At 41.6% G+C, this 24,539-nt stretch overlaps 1 protein-coding gene across 1 annotated transcript in view; it reads left to right on the forward strand.

The window, feature by feature from the left end:
• ptprt (protein tyrosine phosphatase receptor type T) overlaps positions 1-24,539 on the forward strand; it is a 239,634-nt gene that overhangs the window by 162,479 nt on the left and 52,616 nt on the right. Inside the window, exons 14-16 of the mRNA XM_040158914.1 lie at positions 12,381-12,473; positions 14,755-14,864; positions 20,130-20,217. Of these exons, the coding sequence (XP_040014848.1) occupies positions 12,381-12,473; positions 14,755-14,864; positions 20,130-20,217 (291 nt within the window). The remainder of the gene's footprint in view (positions 1-12,380; positions 12,474-14,754; positions 14,865-20,129; positions 20,218-24,539) is intronic.

A 24,539-nucleotide genomic window follows, 5' to 3' on the forward strand; every position in this document is an offset into this window, starting at 1 on the left:
CTGCAGATCCTTTTACTAGTTCTTTTGTAGGTTATCTCTTGCAGAAATGTTGGTCCAGCGCTCTCCGCGCAGCAGGAGCGCAACGGCCCAACGCACCCTGACCTTTTTCATCTTTTTATTCTAAGCCCTGTCGTGTTCCTCAGCACGAGGGACAGATTTAAGATCAATATTAGAGGAGTTTGCGGTTCTTTACGGAGGCATAAGGACAGATCACAGTGTTTTTAAAGATAGGTAGTGGTTTAGCCATTTTTTGCTAAGTCTCAGTCGTCACTGTTTCTGACTGACTTGACTTTATGTCTCCCTCTGTGTGTCATGCTGACTCTACCTGCAGTGTCCAAAGAGCCAGTTCCAGCCACGACTTCTATAGGTGAGTAAAACTGTTTTAATCTCACTTTCATCTCCTAATGGATCCTCTACTGTTTGTTTATGTCTCTCTCGGTTCCTATTCAACAAAGCACAATAACTGTGGTTAATAAGCGTTACAGTCCAATCCAGCTCGTCTCTGGATGTGTGCATGAATCAACCAAAGCAAACTTTGAACATCAAGGCAGAGTTTCACTCCAAATCAGGTGGTGCAGACAATGTCAGAAACAAACACGGAGGGAAGTATGCCTAATGTACAGTCAGCAATGCACGCTTGCACACACACACACACACACATGGACAGATTGAAATGTCAAAACCATTTTCCAGTACCTTCTTTCTGTCTTTTTCTCCTCACTTTTCCTCCATCTCTCCCCTTTTGTTAGCCAGATTGACCAGTTCTTTGCCAAGAGGATTGGCTCTGGCCCCGGCCAAAGTGTTACATGTGTGAGAATGTGTGTGTGTGTGTGTGTGTGTGTGAGTGTGTGTGTGTGTGTGTGTGTGTGTGTGTGTGTGTGTGTGTGTGTGTGTGTGTGTGTGTGTGTGTGTGGGGCAAGTAGACCGCTTCACACAGTCTTGCACAGGCACATACAGACACACGTGCACACACACCTAAGTCTAAGTACTATTGTGACGTTTGTCCGCCAGTCTCTTTTCCAAAGTGTTTCTGTTTTGTGTGATAAAACTGCTCAGCCAGTTACGAGCTCGTCATCTTCCTGCCACACCTCTTCTCATGCGTCCTTTTCTCTCCCCCTCCTCCTCTTTCTCTTTTCTTTTTTCTCCACTGTGCTCTGCCCCTTCTTTTCCCTCTCCTGTTCTTTTTGGACTACATCTTCCTCCCTTTGTTATTTTCACCAATTACTTCCTTTTTATATTATTCCTATTATTTTTCACCTGTACTGTCACTTTTATTGTCACCTACAGTATATTCTTCTCTTCTCTCTTTATATATTCTAGACTGTCCTCTCCTCCTTTCCTCTTCTCTTCTGCACAGTCATTTACTCCTTTTCTCTGTGCTGTCTTTAATTCTTTTCTATACTTTTCTTTGCTCATCATCCGATTTTACTCTCATCCATTCTTCACTTTCACTTCATCGTATCCCCTCTTTCCCTCAGATATAATCGTGTCAGTCCCACTCTCCTCTCCTCTCCAGGGAGAAAAAAGCTAAATCTAGCTTTTCCTAAAACATGGTTGTTAACCAGAGAGACTGACCAAAGAAAAACGGGAAAAATTGGTCAAAAGAGAAAGAGGGGTGGAATGAATAGACAACATATATACACAATGAATTTTCTAAAAAAGTTTCAGCCTCACGTGTTCATTGTAATTTGCTGCGATCTACACAACAATGCCACACAGCTTTCTGAAGCATCTGTTCTCCCTTCAATTAGCTTGAAAGACAAGAGATGTAAAATCTGGTATTCGCATTTATCAGTGTATCCCCGTTAATCCATCTCTTGACCCCAAGCCATCCCCCAAAATTCATCCGTCCCTCCCTCATGTCATCCCTCAAATTTTCCATCCACCCAGCCCCCCCTTCCTTCTTTCATTCACCGCAGTCACCTCTCCATTCACTCCTTCTCCACTCTTTGGTTCTTCTATCTACCCACCAGTTTTTGATCATTTTTCTCTGCTTTTTCTTTGCATCTATCCATTCCTCATCCCTGTCTCCATATTTTGCCCCAGCATCTTCCCTCCTTTCTTTTCGGCTCTTCGGGTACCCCGCAGCTGTCTACATCCATTTCCTCTTCTCTAGTTTAAGTGATTCAATTATCCCTCCTTCCAGCTATCCTCCCACCAGTCCATCCAGTTGTAAATACAGTATAGTACTCCCTCTCTAAATCCTGTCTCTTCATTCCAGCAGTACTACACTTCCCTATTTCCACTTTAATAGCTCCCCTATTCATCGTATTCATCCTTTCATTTCTCCTTGCCTCCATCCATCTAACCATCCATCCATCTATCCATATACATTGTATGGCGGCAGCTATATGCAGTCTGCACTTCATGCTGAGCAGTGCAATTATTTCATTGATTGAAGCAGTAAATTAGTGGATGGAGGACTCGCAAATTGACCACCGAGCATGTTACCATCATCATCATTATCAATATTCAAGGCCAAAGAAAAAGAGACGGAGCGATGGAGTACCGGAGTGCAGTAAAATGGGGGAGAGAAGAAGAGACGGGAATGAAGGAAAAAGAAGTGGAAAGGGTTGGAAACTGAAATATGGGAAAAGAGTGGTGGAGAGGAGATAAATGAAGAAGTTAAAGTGGAAAATGAAACAGATGTACTGTTGATATGTTGAAGATGTTTTCATTCTCCCAAAAACAAATGATAGAACTGAATTTCATTGGAGACAGTCCAACAGTCAGTCAGACAGTCGCTCTTTTTTAATAATTATCTTAGTTGAATGTGAGCTCATTTCATTATTTGTATTGCTTCAGTTATTTTCCGTCTAACACAACAATAGCCCGCCTTGCTGTCTAATCAAAAAAGAGACCGCACTTAGTGGATTTTCTTTATAAAGATGCCCATATATCCAAACAATAAACAAAGCAGCTTCTGTTTTGCCTCAAGACAGGAAAACAATTGCAACGAGTCCCATCGGATAATAAATGCTTTAACAAAACATACAGCAAAATAGGGTAGAAAAAAGACACCTAACTATTTTAACACTCGACTGAACATAAAAAGACAAATAGCGCACAGATGTGGGGCCAGCAGAGTGGACTTACAAATACTGTATCCCATCAAAGATGTTCATGATAAAAAAGGTAAAAAAAAGGAAAGAAAAAGGTCATTGGTTCCCCCACATTATTACTTTAATTGTTTAATTTCCAGTGAGACAATTAGGTTATTCATTTTACCTGAGGTGGCCTCCGAGGGTATCTAGATTTCATCATTTAATAAGTGGGTGGAAAAAAACCGTTACTGTAAAGCAAAAGTCCAACATTTAGACACATGCCGCTACCTTCCAGGCCTTTGAAAATGGATAATGGTAGCAGGAGCCTGAGCGGTGCCCGTAAAGATCATTTTGAGGAGAGAGAGAGAGCAGAGAGCGGGAGAAGAAAGTTATTACGATGACAGTGAAAGAGGCATACAGATTGAGGGATCAAAGACAGGGAGAAGGAGCTCGGGTAAATCTCGCATGCAATGCAGAGTGGGTTTAGCTCTGCGTGCGTGCGTGCGTGTATGTGTGTGTTTTCTTTTGGACCCGCCGTATAGCTTCCACAATGATGCAGGTGTTTTCTTGGCTGTGGAAAATAAATTTTACACACACACACACACACACACACACACACACACACACACACACAGGCGCGTGCGCGCCCACAAACGCGTACGGAGACTCTCTCTCAGGAAATCCTGCATAGATATAAGCACCCATACAGAAACCAACACCTACACAGATCTATGAATAAAGACATCACCAGAAAGTTACAAATATGCACAGAAGTACACAGTCTCACATGTCCATGGGCACATAAACCCGGCGCAGTGTTAACGTCGATGTGACGTAAATCCACCGGATCAGCAGGAAGCCACCGCAGCATAGCGTGCATTTCATGTGCAAACACGTTTTCGTCTCAAAATCAATTTCCCGGACACTGATGAATGTTAAAAGGTTACGCGGCGCGGTCCTCTGTCAGTTCAGGGAGCACACGTCCGCCGTTTGTTCCCGACCAAGGACAGCCCCTCACTGCCGTTAGCACAGAAGTCATGTTTTACTATGAGTCAGAAGCTTTTTAGCGGTTCATCGTGTGCCCTCGGCTTCGAACACGCAGCGGTGCACCGCCGGAGCCATGCAAAGGCAGCCCCAGAACAAAACTCAAAAGCTAAATCAGGGACTAAAATCCCCCTTTGGGCTTCTCTGTTTGCCTTTTCAAAGTCAGATAAAACAGAGCAACAATGGCTGAAAAAGCCATGGCTTTGTTTGAGACACTAGTTTTGCAGGTGACCAGAGTCATCTTGTTCTTTGTAATTTACTGCTCAAACTTTCCTCTGTGCTTGGATGTTGTAAAGTAGTTGTGCAGAGGTAAAGAAGAAATTGATTATTCATTCATTTATTTGGCTTTAACGCCCAACCACAGTAAAACAATTAGGAAATAGTAAGCTGCGTTGTTTGAATATCAAAAAAAATATTCCCATACCAGGTCCTAATATCAATACCTGTAAAAACCTGTGCTTTTTTTTTCAGTCCTAATGGATCTTGTTCACATGCAGTAGCATTTGCGAGGCTTGTCAGTACAGCAAACTCGACCTTTACTAGTTCCTGGATGGTTGGACGGTACCTTCCCGGGGGCAGGGCCTTTTTGGTTGGACTGGAACTGCAGCCCAGAAAACCAAATTTGGAGCTGGGCTCTGCCAGTTTAAACAGGCAGGATGCCTTGAGAATTTCCTGCGGTTGGAGAGGGCCAGTAGATACACACACACACACAAGTACGTTCTCTTCACATCTGCTGTTAATAACGTTAACTGCAAAAAAATGTATCTAATTTGGAAAAAGACACATAATCAAGGATAAAAACGGTGACAATGTACATGCATGTGCTGCTCGTGACATGACATAAAAACTATCAGGAATACAGGATACCCTTCTTTTTTTCCATTTTTGTGCAGATTAGAACCAAGTTGGCCTTCTCGGAGAAGCTTGGAGCAGGTGACTGTTTGTTTGTTACGGCACGGATGCGGAGAAAGAGCTGCATATTTTAGTAAAGTGAAAGATTCCCCCCCGTGCCGGCAGACCTCAGTGACGTGATGTTTGGCTTCATCCGTGTGTCTCGTAGAGGATATTTTGAGGATGCGCCTCACTTGAAACACTTTTAGCAACAATTGTGCCTCTGCACAGTGGAAATGGACGACGGCCCGGAGTCAGATAGCTCATCATTTCTATCCACAGCCCTTCTTGTACTGGAAATGGTTTTTCCCCAGCATTACCGAAGGGCAATTATTTTTCCCAGTCCAGTTCAGCATGGCATTAGGCTGCATGTAAGTCTAATGGTAGTCATTTTGCTTGGCCTTAATGCGGCAGTGCTGGGTAATTGAAGGCGAGAGCAGGGTTGAGAAATACTAATTTCTAACCTTTATGTGCTCAGGGAAGATAGAGCCTATGTGCCCCTTCCCAGCCACATCTTGACTACCCGCTTACACAGCTACAGTATAGTCACGTCCAGTGGTCTCTTAGTCCGACTGCCTTTGAGTCTTTCCCTGCTCTGTCAATCTGTGGCAGTCTGTCTCAGCATCTTGGTTGGTTTATTTTGAGACAGGTAAAATTTACGAAACCCTTCCTAATTTCAAAATCCTCTCGTGCCGGGATGCTGGTTGCACTGTCTTGCCTGAATAAAACAGTTTTTTGTGTCGCTGTCGTGCTGTTTGTAACTACACATCTCCTTCTCTTTATTTCAAACAAACCAGGACCATGTCTGAAATCACTCACTGTTTACTATGAAAGTCTACCATATTTAGCCTCCTCTATTTTTTTTATTATTAAATTAAATCCTCATAATGGAAAGAAAAAAGTAGTGTCCACAGCTTCCAATGCATGTACCCTACTTTCTGTTGACAATGCAGTGCACCTCATTTTATAGATGTGACCATTGCATCAGTGATGCCAAAAATGACAATAATGGATGAGTCTGAAATCTCAATTTACTGCTTATTATAGCGTTAACGACAGAGTGTGTGGTTTTTTTTTTTTACAGGGAGTGGTGAATGAGTTAATGAGTTATTTTGGACACATACCCAAGAATGCAAAGCACATCAGCATCTCTAGAGGATAAATAAAAACAACCACAAGACCCAAGTTGTTTGGAACAGCAAGTGAAAAAGCCGGATGATTAAAAGAAAAAAGAAAAAAAAAAACACTTGAACAACGTCTTTGTTTTTTCGAAGTAGCAAAACAGACATTCATTTGACTGAAAAAATATTGCATATTATTATTTTATCCCTCGCGTCTCCGTTAATTATCTTCCTGCATCAGGCAAGTTGCCTGGACTGAGCAGGTGGAGGGAAACGCTGCCTCCCCACCCACGGGGGATATGAAGTTAATCCTCCTTTCTTAGCAGAGAGTAATAGTGGAGGTTTCTATCTGGGAGGTTTGACTTCTGCCTAGAATTCTCCCTGTTCGCCGCTCTCTTTCTCTCTCCGGTCCTAACTTTGCAAGATAAGAGTCGATTTTGGTTAAATAAGAAACTCTCCCGCGGAGCAGATTTGTCTGACTGCTGTGCAGCTGCTCAGCGACTTCGCGGATCACTGTGAAAGTAACTCCCGCGCAAACAAACAGCCACCTACACACACTCAGATATCTCTCCGTTGGACTCCGGTGCCTGTACATTTCAAAGAAAGTGGCTTTTTACATGCGTGCACACACTTACAGCCGGGTAAGCCGTCACGCGTGCATGCAGACAGCCCTGCACGTACACACACAGCCGGACTCGGGGAGTCAGTGATTTCTCTCCTATTGTCAGGTGAAGGGAGGCGAAATGAGGTAAGCCACTGGGATACTGTCTAGACCGGTTGATCTCTGTGACCTGCAGTCCAGATATATATTCTATTGCAGCCTCTCTGTCGTTTCCTCCCTTTATCATTCCTTCATTCCACTGCTCTCTTTCTCTGCCCTGCCTTTTCCTCTTTTTTTTGGTCTTCCGTTCCATCTATCCCCACCAGTTTAAATGCAAGCTGAATTTGCAAACAAATCCAGAACACTGCAAAGTAATTAAGTACATGATGTTTATCTTGGAAGTCTATCGGGGAACTCTCGTTGTTTTGCAAACTCATTTTTTCTCTGCCTTGTTCCTTCCACATCTTTATTCTTTCTTTGCTTTTTTTTTTTTACTCTACTTGAATCCATTCACCTCTTCTCCTCTCACCTTAAGCTCCACTCTCCCCTTTTTGTTCTTGATATTTGTCCCATCCCTCCTCATCTTTCATAAAGTCTTGTGCCTGAAGGTGTCAAATCCTGCACACAGCATGATTTAATTCAAATATAAAACTTGCACTTATGTTATATAAAACAGTGTAAAAAAAACATGGGCTCTAGGGCATGAAAAAGACTGTAAATACGGTTGATATAAAATGGAAAACAATAAAGCAATTATGTAAATCTCTGAAAATCAACATTCTCAACGGTATGATCTTTCAAAATGCTACTTTAATGCCTTGTAATGGAAGGCAAGATAAGACTTTATTAAAAGTTCTGTATCTGTTGTTTCTTACGAAATGCCACATACTGTCAAGTATAATTTGTGTGTTTTCTGCACTTTGTGCAAGCTAAGCAAAGTACGAGATCAATTTTAAAAAAAGTGAAAGAACGAGGATTAGTTTGGACAAATGAGTAAGTATCCTCCTGTGCCTATGATCAAGGCCTCCCCCTGCAGCCCCTGTTGGGCTCACAGATCTTTTTATCTCTTTTTCATTTTCCTCCCTCTTGTCCTCTGGTTTCCATCTACTTTTTCCTTCATTGTCTTGCTTTCCTTCCGCTCCGGACAGCGGCTCAGCTGCACTTGTATTTCCCATCTTTTATGCCAGCAGCTCGCTGTTCCACTACCGGCTGTAATGTGTTTCAAATATCGGAGCCATTCTTCATCCATACCAAAGAGAATTCCTCCGGCCTGGCTCTGCGGCAGTAAAATGAAGTTGAACTTGACCTTGTGATTTAAAGAGAGAGAGAGAGAGAGAGAGAGAGAGAGAGATGAACTTACCAGCCACAGCTTTCACATGTCCAGTTTAGGAAGTGATGCATGTGTAATGTTATAATTCACTAGAACTAGCTGGTAGAGGTGACAGATATATGGTAGTTACTTTTATGTAACTAATGTATGCAGTGTAAAGCCACCCCCAAAGAAGTAATACAGCTTTACTGCTTTTATCCAAGTATGTAGATAATAATGGTTATATCCTAATAGTACCATAAGTAGTGTTTAGTCAAATTTCAACTCCAGGTTCGATTATTGTTTGACTAGTCAGGATCTAATTGTGCGTGTGCGTGTGTGTGTGCGTGCACTGGCTAATGCACACTGTAATGAGCAAGACCAGGGTGTGTAGAGGATGTGAATACAGACAGTCAGTTGCTGCTGTCATGAAGTCCTTTCTTTAGCATGATTGGATTTAACAGTAATTGCCAGTTGGGATGTCGAGAGTGTCAGTCAACTTTACTGGATTATACCATGGCTACAGAAAAGACTCACTTCTAATTGGCCGACAGCTGTCCATTAACATCATATAAAATTATCTCCTTACATAATCCTGCTCAGCAGCTCTGCCATGTTATGTTGTATACAAGGACACCTTGTCTTTACCATTGCTCACATAGCACAAAACATGAAATAGTATCCCTCAAAAAGACTTTCAGGTTGGTGCCGACCCCAAAAAAAACCACACACTTATTCACAGGCCTGAGTGCAAACGCTGTCCCAAGAAGAAAAAAAAAAAAAGCAGGTGCATCGTGATCTTTGTACCAATCGTGCCGAGGTGAAGGCTGCAGATTTCCGTGCACAGGACATTTGGCCTCTAACTTTGGGGGATTTTTGTAAAGTGGTGTAGAAATAAAGAAATGCAGCTGGGCAGACAGGCACGCGGGTTGTGTAGAAGGAGTTAAGAGTTAAAAACAGTGATACTGTGTTGTGATGAGTCAAAGTCATCCATAGCTGAGTCTTAATAGAGTCACAGGGAGGGAGGAGGTAACTTTGTATAGCACACTGCCAAGCATGAAGGACGGCATGAACTGAAACTCTCAATGACAGCGTAAACGGCCTTCATATATACATAGATATATACATACATACATACATATATATATATATATATATATATATATATACATACACACATGCATGCAAAAAACTCAATCAATGACTCTCTCTTACACTGTCAAACACACACTAACTGCACACACTCAGCGCTCTCCATATGTCTCCATGTCACACACACACAACCCCTGTGACTGTGGGGTCAATAAATCTCCCCATTAGCATTGAGATGTCTTCATCATAGTCAGTGTTGTGGAGCTGCTGCCACGACTCCATTTCATGCCTGGCTTACTGCATATTTGACCTTGGTGAGCACGTACACACACACACACACACACACACACACACACACGCACACACACACTCAGGGGGAGAGAGAGAGTAAGAGACACACCCACATCCTGATATTCTGGGTGAGACCCCCACCCCCTCTCTGGTCTATATATCCCTACTTGTGCTGAATTATTTTTAATCCTTGATGGGGGCTAAATGTTGGCGGGCCTGGCCGGCTGGCGCTCCCCAATGGCACCGAAAGGGTTTTTTTTAATTCTGGCATGTTAAATTAGCATCTGACCTTTTGTTTTGTTGTGTATGATCGCATTAGTCTAAAAGGCTTCCTAGTCCATATAGGCCCCCCCCCTCTGATTTTCTCACAAATCGCACCCTGACCACATCTACACACATCCATAAGAACTTACACATTTGTATTCAGCCATACACCAGACACATACCTCCAGATCTTGGAGGCAGCTGCCAGAGGCCCTGGGGATATTTTAGGGTCTCAGCCACAAAGGAAACCCTTCTGTGGGTCTGTTATTGTCTGTGATGGCTGTATGTGTGTCCGCCGTCCTCTGTGGCGCACGAATTTTGTCCGCATGTGTTGTTGTATTTTCGCATGTTTTTTTTTCCCGTGTTTACGCTGTAGTGGTAGTGGAGCAGTCAGCGCGCAAAAAACAAACTACAGATACAGTACAAAGAGATTAATTATGTCTGGAGAGAGAGAGAAAAGGGAAGGAGTGGGCTAGAAAAAAAAAGGACGAAAGAGAAGAGAAGAGGGTAAGATGGGCAAGCAAAGGCACCGTGTCTCCTGCTGGTATTCACAGACCATCTTTGAGAGTGTCAGTGAGTTTGAAAAAGGCTTTTGGGAGGTTAGGAAGCAACCAGCAAGTTAACAAACGAGTGGTTTTCAGCTCTGCTGGAGTGCAAACCTGACTGTGCCCCTTTTGGAAAAACAACATTAACCAAGCAAGGCACATGTAATGTAAACAATGGAACTTGGCTATGGAAAGTCCTGAAAAGTCCTTCACGTTCACAAGTCCTTCTATTTTTATTAGCAAATATGGTTTTTATAATCACCAGTGCCCTGCACTTCAGACCTCCACACATGCACCCTGGTCTCCTCCTTATGACCGGTGTGCAGCAGTGTATAAGGGTGTATGAGGATGGACGTCAAACTTGATTATGAGTCTTCAAAAACCTACTTGACAAAGCAAAGTACCAGTAGGAGATCGGGCTGCGTCCAGAGTTTTAAAGGAGGGCCGGGGAAAGGAGGATGACAAGAGTTAATACAGATTTTGTGATGAGATGACGTGCTGAACTCTCCTGGATAGACAGGGGGAGTGCCAGTACAACCCGGTCCTGTTTCAGTGGGCAGACAGATTGTGTTTGTCCTGACCTCTACCCAGCTCTCCTTCTTCTCTCCTCAACTCCCTACAACTGTCTTTCCTTGACCTTTCCCCTTCATCTGTCCCCTATCCCGTCTCTCTAAACTGTCCTCCTTTCTCTTCAGCTGTTTTGTCCCCCTCTATTCCTCCCAACAACCCGGCCCTCTATTCCTTTCTTTCCTCCTCTTTTCTTTTCCTCACCTCCTTCCACATCCCGTCGCCTCTTCTCTTTGACCTACTTCTTTTCTTTTCCTTTTACCGTGCCACTTCTCCCCTCTACTCCGTTTTCCTCCTCTCCTTCGCTGTTCTTCCAGCTTCTTCTCCCTGTTCTCTCTGGTCTTTCCTCCTCCCCCCTTTTTATCAACTCGTCTCCTGTCATCTCCTCTCTTCTCCTCTAATTCTCTCTCATCTTCTCATTCTGTCTTCCACTCTTTTATCACTTCCTAATCTCACACACCGACTTGTCAGCTATTTTGAATCACTCACTCTAAGCCATTGTACATTGTTTTTTCATCCCCTTTTCCTTACTCCTGACCACACACACACACACACACTGTCACACAATACACACCCAAGTAGGAGCTGGGGAGTGACCCATGTGGCTGGCTCATTCTTCATTCATTTAGGGGAAGCCAGTGTTTAGATTGGCTTATGGAGAAGCCACTTTAGGCCACTAATGAATCCACAGCCGTCATTAACATGCAAATAGCTCCATTAAGAAAACATAGACATGCAGTTTTATATTAGTCTCACTCACACTTAAGTGAGTCTACTGGCCCGGCTGGTTATCAGAAGCAATAGGAACGAAGCACTGAACAGGATCGTATTTTATTTATTAAAACCACAATGAGAAAATTAAAACATGAGCTATTTCAGATTTCATGACTGTTAAATAATATAAAACCAAAACAGGTTTCGTCACACCACTGAAAACCAATTAATTAACTAACTAATTTTCTCCTCATAGATTCCATGCTTTTTTTCTCCTCTTCTCCCTCTTTTCTCTCACTTGTTGTCTTGCTCTTTCCTCGTTTCCTCCTCCTCTCTATCAGTATGTGTCTATCCGTTCTCCCTGTTTTTTCTGAGGACATTTTGAATTTGTCTAAATGAGACGTATCTGTGCATTGCTGTCTCGCACTTTTTTACAAGCTCCTTACGCCGCAACCCCTCGCAGCCGACGCTTAAAAAGCCTGTTATATTGTTTGCCCCCCCCTGGCACAGCTCTTGACGTGTGACACCCCGCCATCAGTCCCTCTGCCCCCCCCCCCCCCGAACCCTCCATCTGTCCCGACTAATAAAGCTCACACGCTCGTCCAGCCAATCTGTCCATTCCTTCATTGGTGGAGAGATTTTTCGGTTAAGTTTCCTGTCACGGCCACCAATCAGGGATCAGGGTGTCAAGTGAGTCATCTAACCCATCACTTGACGTCGGTGACCAATCTCCTCTCATCTCGTGCGTGTCCATACAGTGCAGAGTGTGTCAACAGTGCACGTATCTGCTGAGTGTGTTGTCATAGAGGGGAGTTATGTTGTCATGGTAACATATTCCTCCCTCCTTCCCTCTCTCCCTCTCTCTCTCTCTCTCTCTCTCTCTCTCTCCGTTAACAGACAGTAGCCAGCCCTCGCTCGCCCAGCCCTCTCTGACTCTGCAGAGTTTTCCCTATGGAGGCTGTGAGTCTGTGGAGCTCTCCTACCAGAGCGGTATGTGCACAGAACTTAGGCAGTCAGCCACTGCGTTGAGGGGTTGAGTCAGCCAGTTAGGGAGCTAGGTAGTTGGTCAGTCACTTAGCCAGCCAGGTAGTTCATTAGTCAGTTAGGTAAGTAGTTGGGCAGTTAGTTATTTGGTTGGCTAATTCAGTAGTAAGCCAGTAAGTAAGTCAGTTAACTAGCTAGGTAGATAGTCTGCCATTTAGTTATTTGATTGGTTAATTAATGAGTTAACCAGTAGGGTGTCCCTTAGTTATTTAATTATGTAGTTAGTCAGTTAGCTAGCTAGGTAGACAGTCAGTCGGCCAGTTAGTTATTTGGTTAGTTAATAAGTAAGCCAGTAGGTTGTCCCTTAGTTATTTAATTAGGTAGTTAGTCAGTTAGCTAGCTAGGTAGATAGTCAGTCGGCCAGTTAGTTATTTGATTAATTAATGAGTTAACCAGTAGGTTGTCCCTTAGTTATTTAATTAGGTAGTTAGTCAGTTAGCTAGCTAGGTAGATAGTCAGTCAGCCAGTTAGTTATTTGATTAATTAATGAGTTAACCAGTAGGTTGTCCCTTAGTTATTTAATTAGGTAGTTAGTCAGTTAGCTAGTTAGGTAGATAGTCAGTCGGCCAGTTAGTTATTTGATTAATTAATGAGTTAACCAGTAGGTTGTCCCTTAGTTATTTAATTAGGTAGTTAGTCAGTTAGCTAGCTAGGTAGATAGTCAGTCAGCCAGTTAGTTATTTGATTAATTAATGAGTTAACCAGTAGGTTGTCCCTTAGTTATTTAATTAGGTAGTTAGTCAGTTAGCTAGCTAGGTAGATAGTCAGTCAGCCAGTTAGTTATTTGATTAATTAATGAGTTAACCAGTAGGTTGTCCCTTAGTTATTTAATTAGGTAGTTAGTCAGTTAACTAGCTAGGTAGATAGTCAGTCGGCCAGTTAGTTATTTGGTTAGTTAATAGGTAAGCCAGTAGGTTGTCCCTTAATTATTTAATTAGGTAGTTAGTCATTTAGCTAGCTAGTCATTCAGCTAGCTAACTATCTGAATAACTAACAAACAAACTAAGGTTTTTTTGTTAATTAGCTGGGCCACTAAGTAAATACTCAGACAGTTACTTCGTCAGTTATTTTACTACTTGGCCCGTCAATCAGTCAGGCAGGTAGGAAGTCAGTCTGGTAGTCATTTAGTTTTTTAGTCAGTCTGGTGGTCAGGTAGTCAGTTAGCTGGTTAGACGGTTAGCTATAGCTACTTGGGACTCACCATAGAGGACCTCTAAACATAGCTGTTTTGAAAAGTGACAATCATTCACTGTCGAAAGCCGTTAACCTCTTCTCAGGTGAAAGCAGGGGCAGGACTTAAGAAAAGCAGCATGAGTGTATATCTTGCTGAGCAACTGTGTCTCTGACAGGCTGTTGTCAGGGTATTAATTCAAGGCAGAGTAGCCTGTAAGGAAATATCATTTGGACCAGACTAGATCAGGTGAGCATTTTAGGCTGCAGAAGACAAAATGCTCTCTCCGTTTGTTTCTGATTTCCCGTACGTCACAGCCTATATTGGTAATGCTTAAGGTTGACCAGTAAACACACGCCTTTGGTGACTTTGTAAACAAGTCAGGTGGCCAGTTGGTCATTTAATTAGCCACAAACAAAAGAATTTAATTAGAATTTCAGCAGATAGTTAGTCTTTTAATGATCTTGTTTTGCCATGTGGTGAGTGAAAGGATGAGTGACACATATACAGCAGTTAATAAGTTTCCTAATTGCCAGATACAAGTTACTTGTGTGACAGCACAGAATCAGTAAGGTGGTTTGATGACTAAACAATCTGACATACTAAATAAATTAATTAAGTAGAGAATAAGCCAATAATTTGCATAGTCACTTAGTTGCTTATTTGACTATTTTATTTTATCAATGTACTGTATTGTCAAATGCTCAGAGCAAGTCAGACTTATTCACTTAGCTTAGTAGTTACTCACAACGAAGCAGAAAGCCTGAAGTTGTCATGTATTAAGTAAGTTAGCTCGACAGTTCATTGGTTTGAAAGGAAAAGAGTTCCTGTGGTGTGTTACTTTCATTGATTGAGCATAAGTTGGTTATTTAGCTTAACAGGGAATTCCCAAAATGAAGATTGATTAGAGCCGCAATTTGGTATAATGATTTTTAAGATCCATCCATTCGCCCGCTCTTCCTCCCACATACTCACTGCATCTATCTGCATCTGTTTATGTATTCATACGTTCATGTATCCCCCCCCCCCCCCTGTAAAACGTTTCTGCTCCTGCAGGTCAGTTTCAGGCGGGCCAGTTTCAGCCGGCTATTCGAGTGGCCGACCTCCTCCAACACATCACCCAGATGAAATGTGGACAGGGCTATGGTTTCAAGGAGGAATATGAGGTGAATGCACGCACATAAACACACATACGCGCACATACAGCAACAAACACACACACACACACACACAAAGGGGCTTATAATGAGAACAACAGTAAAATAGGCATCAATCTTTAGATAGACAACATTACAAGCAGCTACTAGCAAGAGGGTCAAAGGTCTGCAGCCACAGCACCCAGATAATAGGTATAATGAAATCTACCTGTGACCCTAGAATGTATAATTGTAATTGCTTGTGAAGCAGGGAGTCAGAGAGCAAAGGGTTTTCTTGTAATAAAAACATGGGTACAGCAAAGCCCTAAGCAAGACTGGCACCATGTCTAGGATCTAGCCTTGCCTCTTGTTAGGTGCGAGATGGGCTCCCCCACTCTGGATAGAATTGAGGAGGTGTGCTGCAAAAATTTCAAAAAAATCAAAAGCTGTTTCGACTGAAAATGTATTGTAATATCACCGAAAAGAAAGATGTCATCAGAGTAGACAGGGCAAACCTGAAACTTTCTCAGATGCTAAGAGATGGGGTAGGCTTTTTCGTCGAGATGTCATGTCAGAAATCAGTCATTTGATGAGAAAATATTTAAGAATCAAAACCTGGAAGTGTATAGATTTTTTTGTTTTAGTGTTTCCTGCGGCACAGATTATCAGTATTGAGTTTAGAATTCAATAAATTATTTGAAAATACACGAAGTTTGCATCTTCAGCAGTTTAGCTTGGTAATTAGATTCCTTTATTTTGCAAACAGGGCATCTCCTTTTCCTCTCTTTCCCGGTTGTCGCTTCCCTGTTTTGCAGCATGTACGTACGTGTGTGTATGTGTATGAATGTATTTGAGTGTGAATAAGAAAGATGGTAAATTTGGATTTTGTTTTGGAGGAAGGACGACTCATCAATTATTAACTCTTAACCTTATCAATATTGATGATCAGAGAAAAGAAACAGTCAACTTTCTGCCTCTTACTTTCAGTTCTCCCCAGTTTCTCTTCATACTTTTTTTGTTTGTTTGTTTGTGTCTTGGTTTATTATTTTTTGTCTTTCGCTAATATCATCGCCAGTTTTACGCTTCTTTCTCCACTGGCATTTCTTCTCCCACATTTCTTTCTTCTCGTTCACCATTTCCCTGGTTTTCCCTTGTTCTCTTCCCCTCCACTATCATTTGCCCTCTCCTTCATTTTTCTGCTTTAATCATTCTCCCTCCTTTATTCCCTTTGTTTTGTCTACATTGTGTTTCATTCTGATTGTCTTTCTTTCTCTCTCTCCCTCCTTTATTCCTATCTCTTTTTTCTTTTCTGTTCATCCCATCTTTCTCCTTTTTTAAGTTTTCCTTATTACTGTCTCCCACCCTCTTTTCTCTCTTTATACACAAGTCCTTGATTTATACATTTTTTTTTTTTTTTAACTTTGTCTTTCTTTCTGTGCCAGGGCTGTATGTTAGTTTAGAACACAGTTCATTCCATACGGATATTTTAATCATTCTTTGTCTTGAGCTTTCTACCATATGCTCATTTTCCCTCAAAATCCTCATTCTCTCTCTCTTTCATTCAAAAGACATGAGGCAGGGTCTTTTTCTCTCTGTCTCCCTCTCCCTCCTGCTCTTATAAGAATGAATAATTTCTATTATCAACTCTGCATGCGTGTTGAAAATTGTCCCTCAGTGATGCCGTATGTTATATTTTCATTTGCTTCCTGTCAGTTTGGTTTATACCCACTGATACGTGTCAGGCGAGAGCAAATGTGATTTATTCTCCTGTGTGTGCGTCGGTGTGTCTGTGTGTCGGTGCGTCTGTGTGTGTTTGTGTTTGTGTGCACCTGTGTGTGAATGAGATAGACACAGAGACAGAAACACATAATGTAGCGTTATTAATAGAGCTGCAGCAAATGGATAAAACACATTCAATGGACAATATTCATAAACACAAATACACATTATAAAAACAACACATATATTCTCATGCTTTAACTCTGTCTATTAGAAGTGTTTTGTGTGCATGTATATAAGTGGATGCTTGTGATTTTTCCAGTCAGGTTAGTTAACAGTACAATGCTTCTATGGTGAAGTGTTTGTACAGTTATGTCCATGAGCATTTTGCATGAGTGTGTGTGTGTGTGTGTGTGTGTGTGTGTGTGTGTGTGTGTGTGTGTGTGTGTGTGTGTGTGTGTGTGTGTGTGTGTGTGTGTGTGCCTGCTTGTGCGTGTGCGTGTGTATCTGCCACCACACCCCATATGGTGTCCTCTTGTCCCCAGTACTGTGTGATGTGACCGCCAGTGTTGAAGCCCATTAACCCCACTAACACCGACGGCAGCCTCACTGTCAACATGTCGCTCCCCACCGGGATAACACCTTTTACATTTAAAGGGAAATTCCACATTGTTTGAAGCATGGCCAGTGGGTCAAGTTAACCACCTACTGTAACCTAACCGGTAATGTACTGTAGCTTACACATAAACTAACCATGACCAATGCTCGTCGATCAAACGTAACGATTAGCATTGTCACATGATAAACCTGAAGCGATGGTACCCCCAGTGTGGTGGAGACTTGTAATCTATTTTTCACATAAAGAATCTTTTAATGTTTCCTGATCTAATTCTCTTTACATACAATGGTATCACAATATTCTCATACCCAAATGACAACATAGATTTTTTTGTCAGTGCATTAAATTGATATATTTTTCAATTTTAGTACAATTGAGCTACTATATAATCAAATGTTTCTTTCACTGATATTCTTTGAAACTGGATTATTTTCAAACAAATTTCTTGTGGGGAACAAATGTGATGTAATTCTGACACACGCAGGTCTTGTCGTGAGTTTTTAAATATAATTATCTTATTAATTTGAATTGTTGCAGGAAAACTCTAGCAACTACTCACTGGTACGGCGGCAGAGGCAGCATGTGTGTACGTGTGTTTCTCTACCTCTCTAAACTTACCCCGCTCTGTGATTTTGTATAGAACATTAACAATCCGAAAAAGCGGTGGATTTCAGATGAAAGGAGTTTTATTAAGACTGTCTTTTTTTTTTTCAGGTTGAAAAAGGGCAGCAAACCCACACCTTATGCAACTGTTCACACACACACAGACACACACACACACACACACACACACACACGCATGCACAACCCTCCTACAGAAGCATATTAATAGGTACAAAAAACATTTTTACATATTTCTCTCTCTCCTCTCTCTCACACACATACACACACATATTTTGATTTTTTTTGGGACATTACATAGACTTGTATTAATTTCCTGGAGAGACTTAACCCTAGACTTGTATTAATTTCCTGGAGACTTACCCTAACCCTAATTATAACAACTGCTTGCCTAACCCTAACCTTACCATAACCTTGACCCATCACCCAAAAATCAAGTTTTTCCCAAATGGAGACACGGCTTTTTTCCCCACTGGGACAAGCCGTCCCCAGTCCCAAGTCCCCAGAAAGTAGCTGAAACCAGAAACACACACACACACACACACACACACACACACACACACACACACACACACACACACACACACACACACACACACACACACAGATAGAAAGAGAGAGAGAGAGAGAGAGAGAGAGAGAGAGAGAGTCATTCTCTGTATAGGGAAGAGTGAACAGTCCATTCTGAGTCCATTAAGAGCTTAAGAAGACCAGACAACAGCTTTCACTTTTGGACAGTGATTTGACCTACATACACACACACACACACACACACACACACACATGCACACACACACACACACACGCACACACACACACGCACACACACACACGCACACAAACACAACATACTATATTATACAAATATTCTGTGACAGATAAACAAAAACCTAAACATATCGCTCAGTCAAGCAGAAAATTGATTATTTTGTTTGGCATATGGGTCTGAGTGTGTGTATGTGTTAGTGTGACCTCTTCCAGTGTGCTTTAATGGTTGTTTATAATGGTTCAGTGTCCGCATGGCGACCTTTGAGAGTTGGGGTTTGGTTGCTTAGCACACTCTTGAGAGTGATCTTACACAAACTCACACACACAAATCTTTGTATGTAGACATTTTACACATTTGGGACATGCACATGTTGTATATGCATGCGAAATTACAATACATTCTCAGACACTGAAACTCATACACTTAAACACGCTCACAATTATCAATGGAAAATAGTGAGTATGGGCAAATGTACTTAATGAGTTTGTGTTTCATCGCACATACAGTACATACATGTGTACACATGAACACACACACGCACATTTTGTCCTTGCTGTGTTTGTAAGGCTTGTCACATGGGCCAGCATCACAGCAGGGAGTAAAGACAATCTGTCTCTTCTCCTCCAACAAAGGACTGACAGAATATTCTCTTTCAGACCAAACCAACAGAACAATGAACCCAAACTTTTTGTGTTTTCTCTCTGCAGTGTTTACCTGAACTTTTTCATTTCAGGCATCCAGGAATATATTTTTTTCGTTTGTTCCATCCACTTTCAAGTTGCTCCTCGCTGCTGGTTGCTTTTTACTTCAGTGAAGGAATTCAAATGCATTGCCTCTGCCAATAAAGTTGGAAGGAGGTTATGTTTTCACCCCAGCCTGTTGGTCTGTTGATTAGCAAAGCATCCCAGATTTGGCCGAAATTTGATGAACGGTTTCCTGGCCAAAGGACTGACCCGATTGGGACTGATAGATCTGGAATTTCTGCCATTAGAAGATTTCTAGTCATAAATTCTGTGCTATCTTCACATGCTAGTTGGAAAGTCTAACATTGGACATCTAAGTTAGCCAATGAGCAGCACTGCCTTTACGTAACTTTTAGGGATGGAAAATTAAAACCAGGAAACTAACAATGAAATTAGTAAGTGGAGAGCTGTACAGTGTCTGTAGAGGAGGAGTGAACTTTACACTTATCTAAGTAGCATCTAAATCCACTATATGTATATATATATATATATATATATATATATATATATATATATATATATATATATATTAGTTTTAGTCATAATACCCTCAGTACCCTCAGTGGTAAAAGGTATGGTCTGTTGGAATCAGTTGATTGGCTTTTCATTAATATTCATGTTGCTGTTTCAACTTCTCTCTTCTCTTCCCCTGTGTTAGTGTACAAGCTCTGGGCATTAAGCCATATGTGCATGCATATTTCTGTGTGTTCATACCTCAATATGAAACTATTTTCGTGTGTGTGTGTGTGTGTGTGTGTGTGTGTGTGTGTGTGTGTGTGTGTGTGTGTGTGTGTGCATTTGCATGTGTACATGTGCATGTTCAGGCCCTGGCAGAGGGACAGACGGCGCCCTGGGAAACAGCCAAGAAGGATGAGAACCGCAACAAGAATCGCTATGGCAACATCATTGCTTGTGAGTACTGCAATGACATAGATAGACTGCTTCTGCAGGACTTTTGCTGAACATGTATTCATCCTGGTGTGGCTTTGTTCAGTCTGGTTTGGTTCGGTATGGTTTATATCAAGCCATTTTTTTTAGTTGCTGGTCTGGTTCGCGTTGGTTTGGCGATTGATTTGGTTTGGATCGATTAATTTGGTGTGAGCTTGATGTTTTCTTCAATTGGACGTTACCTAGACACAGAAACATTTCTCCATTAACCGCCCAGCCTGACTGAAGCTTGGATTGGTTTGGTTTGTTTAATTTTTCATGGCTTGTTGTTACTTGTTAGCCATCTGGTAGATTAATATCTGGATTTTAATGATATGAGTACAACTCAAACCCCTTCAATGAACCTGTCATGTCTGTTAGATGATAGCCACAGAGAGAGAATAGAACAGGTTATATAATACTGGTTCAAAATGTATCTTGAACATTGAGTATCAAATGCTGTCAAGTACCAACATTTATCGTAAATTGTGTGGTCAAACTTGGCTTTTTTACTTTTTCTTTTTTGATATTTCCTGATTACCAGCTGTGACATGGTGGCTGGTATTGTTTCCACCTTGTGAGTCTGTGTGTGTGTGTGTGTGTGTGTGTGTGTGTGTGTGTGTGTGTGTGTGTGTGTGTGTGTGTGTCATCATGGCAAAATGTGGTCTGGGAGACACCTATTGTAGCAGGTACTACCACAGAGGCAGTTTTGAGTACAATGGCAATTGTGTCTATATGTCTGACTGTCTGTCACTTTACAGTTGTGTATTTGAAGTCAAAATGAAGGCCAAATTCAAATACGGGTGTGGTCTGACCCATGTAGTTATGAAGGCTGAGTACTCATCGATCAGAACATCAACATGTTGATGGGCGTTGTGGCTGGAGCGATCCCATCGCAAGATGTACTCTAGTTTAAATAATAATCTGTTTTATTTAGGTAAATGTTTATATTCATTAATGTGAGGTTTCAAAAAACACCCAACCCAGAGAGAGAGGTTTCTCCATAGAAATTCAGTGTACTTACTATCAAGAAGAAAACAGTTGTGGTCCAACTACTGGTTTAACTTAAGACTACGCTGTGATGAGATCACACCAGCCGCAATGCCCGTCAACGTGTTGAGGTTCCAACCCCTTCGCACTCGATAATTATTACTGTATAATTACATGAGTACTCATATAATTAACTACAAACCTGCAAAGTTGCGTGACTGACATTGTTGCGATGCTATAATGGTGACAAATTCTGGCCACAGAAAAACAGACAGACAGACAGACGGACAAACACCTGCCAAACTACTCAAAATTGCCTCGTTGGTAGTTCTCACTACAGTAGGTGTCCCCAAGAACACATAGACACATACCTCCACACACACACAGACTCACAAGGTGAAAAAACATACCAGCCACAATGTTGGGGCTGGTATGCTGAGACCTTCCTTTAGCTGGAGGACACAGGTCCAAACCTCTGTGCTGGCAACCCTCTGCCCTGCTGAGTCGTCCTTCAGCAAGTCACCGACTGATTCCCTCCAGCTCCGGCTGTGTCTTGCTCTTGGAAGTAGCCAGCTGCTGAGAGCCACATGCCAGTAGAGCTCGGTCTTGGTTGAGGAATCAGTGAGGGTTATAACATCCGATTTGAACAATTCCAATTCTCACTACCTCGTACAGTGAGACCAATTAAATCAAAGCAAAACAATGTGTTCAATATAAAATAGCACATTAATATGCATATTTAATACAATCCATCCTTTTTCAGAATGCAATGTCACAGTCATTTCCTGAACTTCTTTAAGTCTGACACAGAGAACTACCATGGAAAGAAGAAATTTAAGTTTGCAGAGGGATTTTATTTCAATCCTGCCTGATGATCAAAGCCTGCAGCCTTTATTTCATTCATAGACACTTTTGTCAAAATTAAGCCTCATTTTGGTGCAAAGACAGGCTGCTATAATTATGTGCAGAGTGAGGCACGTACTGCATGTGGCATGAGTGTGTGTGTGTTTGGCGAGTAGAGTATGAATTAAAACGTGAATATGACGCTCTGTAATGTAACAAGTGTATGCACTAATGATGCCTGTCTGATTCTTTTGTAGATGTGTGTGTGTGTGCTTGTTATCTTGTACAAGGCAACCTCGGGCCTCTATTAGAACGGAACAAGAGAAGCATATTGTTTGGTTGAAGCTTCATTAAAAGGTTTAGGGTAGTGTGTGTATGCATATTTGCATGTGTGTTTACTCCATGCCACCCACATGCACTTACATTACCAATACGATCCAATAATTGTGCTTACATTGGGCTTACATTTTGGAATTCATGTGTGTGTGCGTGTTTCCATGCATGGATCCACGCATGTGTACACATCTCATTACGAGGGTTTAGATGTCAAGGCAAAGACACTGCACTAACCTGAAGGCTTTAAAATGAAACATTGTTGTGAAATGAAATAGCCTGACAAGGACTTGATAGCCCGCAGGAATTATGATAAATTTGCTATTAGTACAAATTCTTTAATTACAAGGGCCTGGTAATGGAAACTGTCCATCTTGCTTGCTGTGATTGTACAAAAGCTCATTTTATTGAGAAAATGTTTTAAAAGGCCCCCGGGGAAATGACTTTCTGTGCTGTCTTTATTAGACCAAGGAAATATGGTGAGACAGACAGACCAACTAGCTGCAGTTAAAACTTTAAATATGGGTTAAAGGTGCTTCTGTCTTTTTTCTTTAGTCAGGTTGAACTTTAATTCACCTTTTGAAACAAGAGATTTGCTTTCTGTTTTGGAGCTTGAGAGCTCAGAACAAATTCCCTCACAGTAGGATATGTTCTCTGTTGCACACCAATACGCACTGTGTAGTTCTGCATATAGGCTTATATCTGCATATATCTTCACCTTCACTACCTTGTTATTAATAGGAAAGAGAACATAGGACAATGCAGGTTCGGGATAAGGATGTATAACAATAATAATAAGACTGATAATAAACTAGTAATTATATTAATAGGACTAATAAAAGAGTAATTCGATTCAATTTAGCTCAGTTCGTCAATTTTACTTACATAGCGCCAAATCATAACAGAAGTTATCTCAGGGCACTTTTCATGTAGAGCAGGACTAGACCAGGACTCTTTATAGTTATATTTACAGAGACCCAACATTCCCCCATGAGCAGGCACTTGGCGACAGCCGCAAAGAAAAACATCCTTTTACCCTTTTAATGGTGGGTGGCCGTCTGCCTCGACCGACTGGGTTGAAAGAGAAAGAGGGAAGGAGAGAGAGAGAGAGAGAGAGAGAGAGAGAGAGAGAGAGAGGGGGTGGGCAGGAGGAAAGAGAACATAGCACAATGCAGATTCCACATAAAGATGTATAATAATAATAATAATAATACTTATAATAAATCAAATAATTATAATAATAGGGCTAATAATAAAACTAATCATAGTAATAATCAGACTAAATATAATAATAAAAACTAATGATAATAATTGAAGCAGTGGTCATTGAGCAGGATCTTGGGGGCAGTAGGTGGTTTGCAGTTAAAGATCCAGAATCCGCAGCTCCGGAGGCAGAAATACCTGCAGAAAGCGAAAGGAAGAGAGAAAAGAGAGATGAGGAAGCACAAAGCTACGGGAGAGAGAAGAAGTCAATTTAGTAACAAGGAGAGAGGAGCTTGGTGTGTGATGGAAAGTCCTGTGGCAATCTAGGCGTATAGTAGCATAACTAGGGGATGGTTCAAGACAAGCCTGAGCCAGCCATAACTGAAAGTGTAATCAAAAGGAAGGTTTTAAGCCTACTCATAAACGTAGAGAGGGTTTCTGCCCCCTGGACCCGAACTGGAAGATGGTTCCACAGTAGAGGAGCCTGATAACCGAAGGCTCTGCCTCCTATTCTACCTTTGGAGACTCTAGGAACTACAAGTAAGCCTGCATTCTGGGAACGCAGTGTTCTAGTGGGGTAATAGGGTACTATGAGCTCTTTCAGATATGATGGTTCCTGACCATTAAGGGCTTTGTAGGCGAGGAAGAAGATTTTAAATTCTGCTCTGGATTTTACAGGGAGCCAATGCAGAGAAGCTAACACAGTAGAAATATGATCTCTTTTCCTAGTTCCTGTCAGTACTCACTCTGCAGCATTCTGGATCAGCTGGAGAGTATTTAGAGACTTGTTGGGGCACCTTGATAATAATGAATTACAATAATCCATCATAGAAATAACAGAAGCATGGACTAGTTTTTCTGCATCAGGGGGGTGATGAATTTTATCTGTAATAGTTAGAATGGTTACGGAAGAAGAAATCTTATAATTTAGGTTTGCA

This window comes from Xiphias gladius, chromosome 21 (assembly GCF_016859285.1).
Source record: "Xiphias gladius isolate SHS-SW01 ecotype Sanya breed wild chromosome 21, ASM1685928v1, whole genome shotgun sequence".
Lineage (NCBI taxonomy): Eukaryota > Metazoa > Chordata > Actinopteri > Istiophoriformes > Xiphiidae > Xiphias > Xiphias gladius.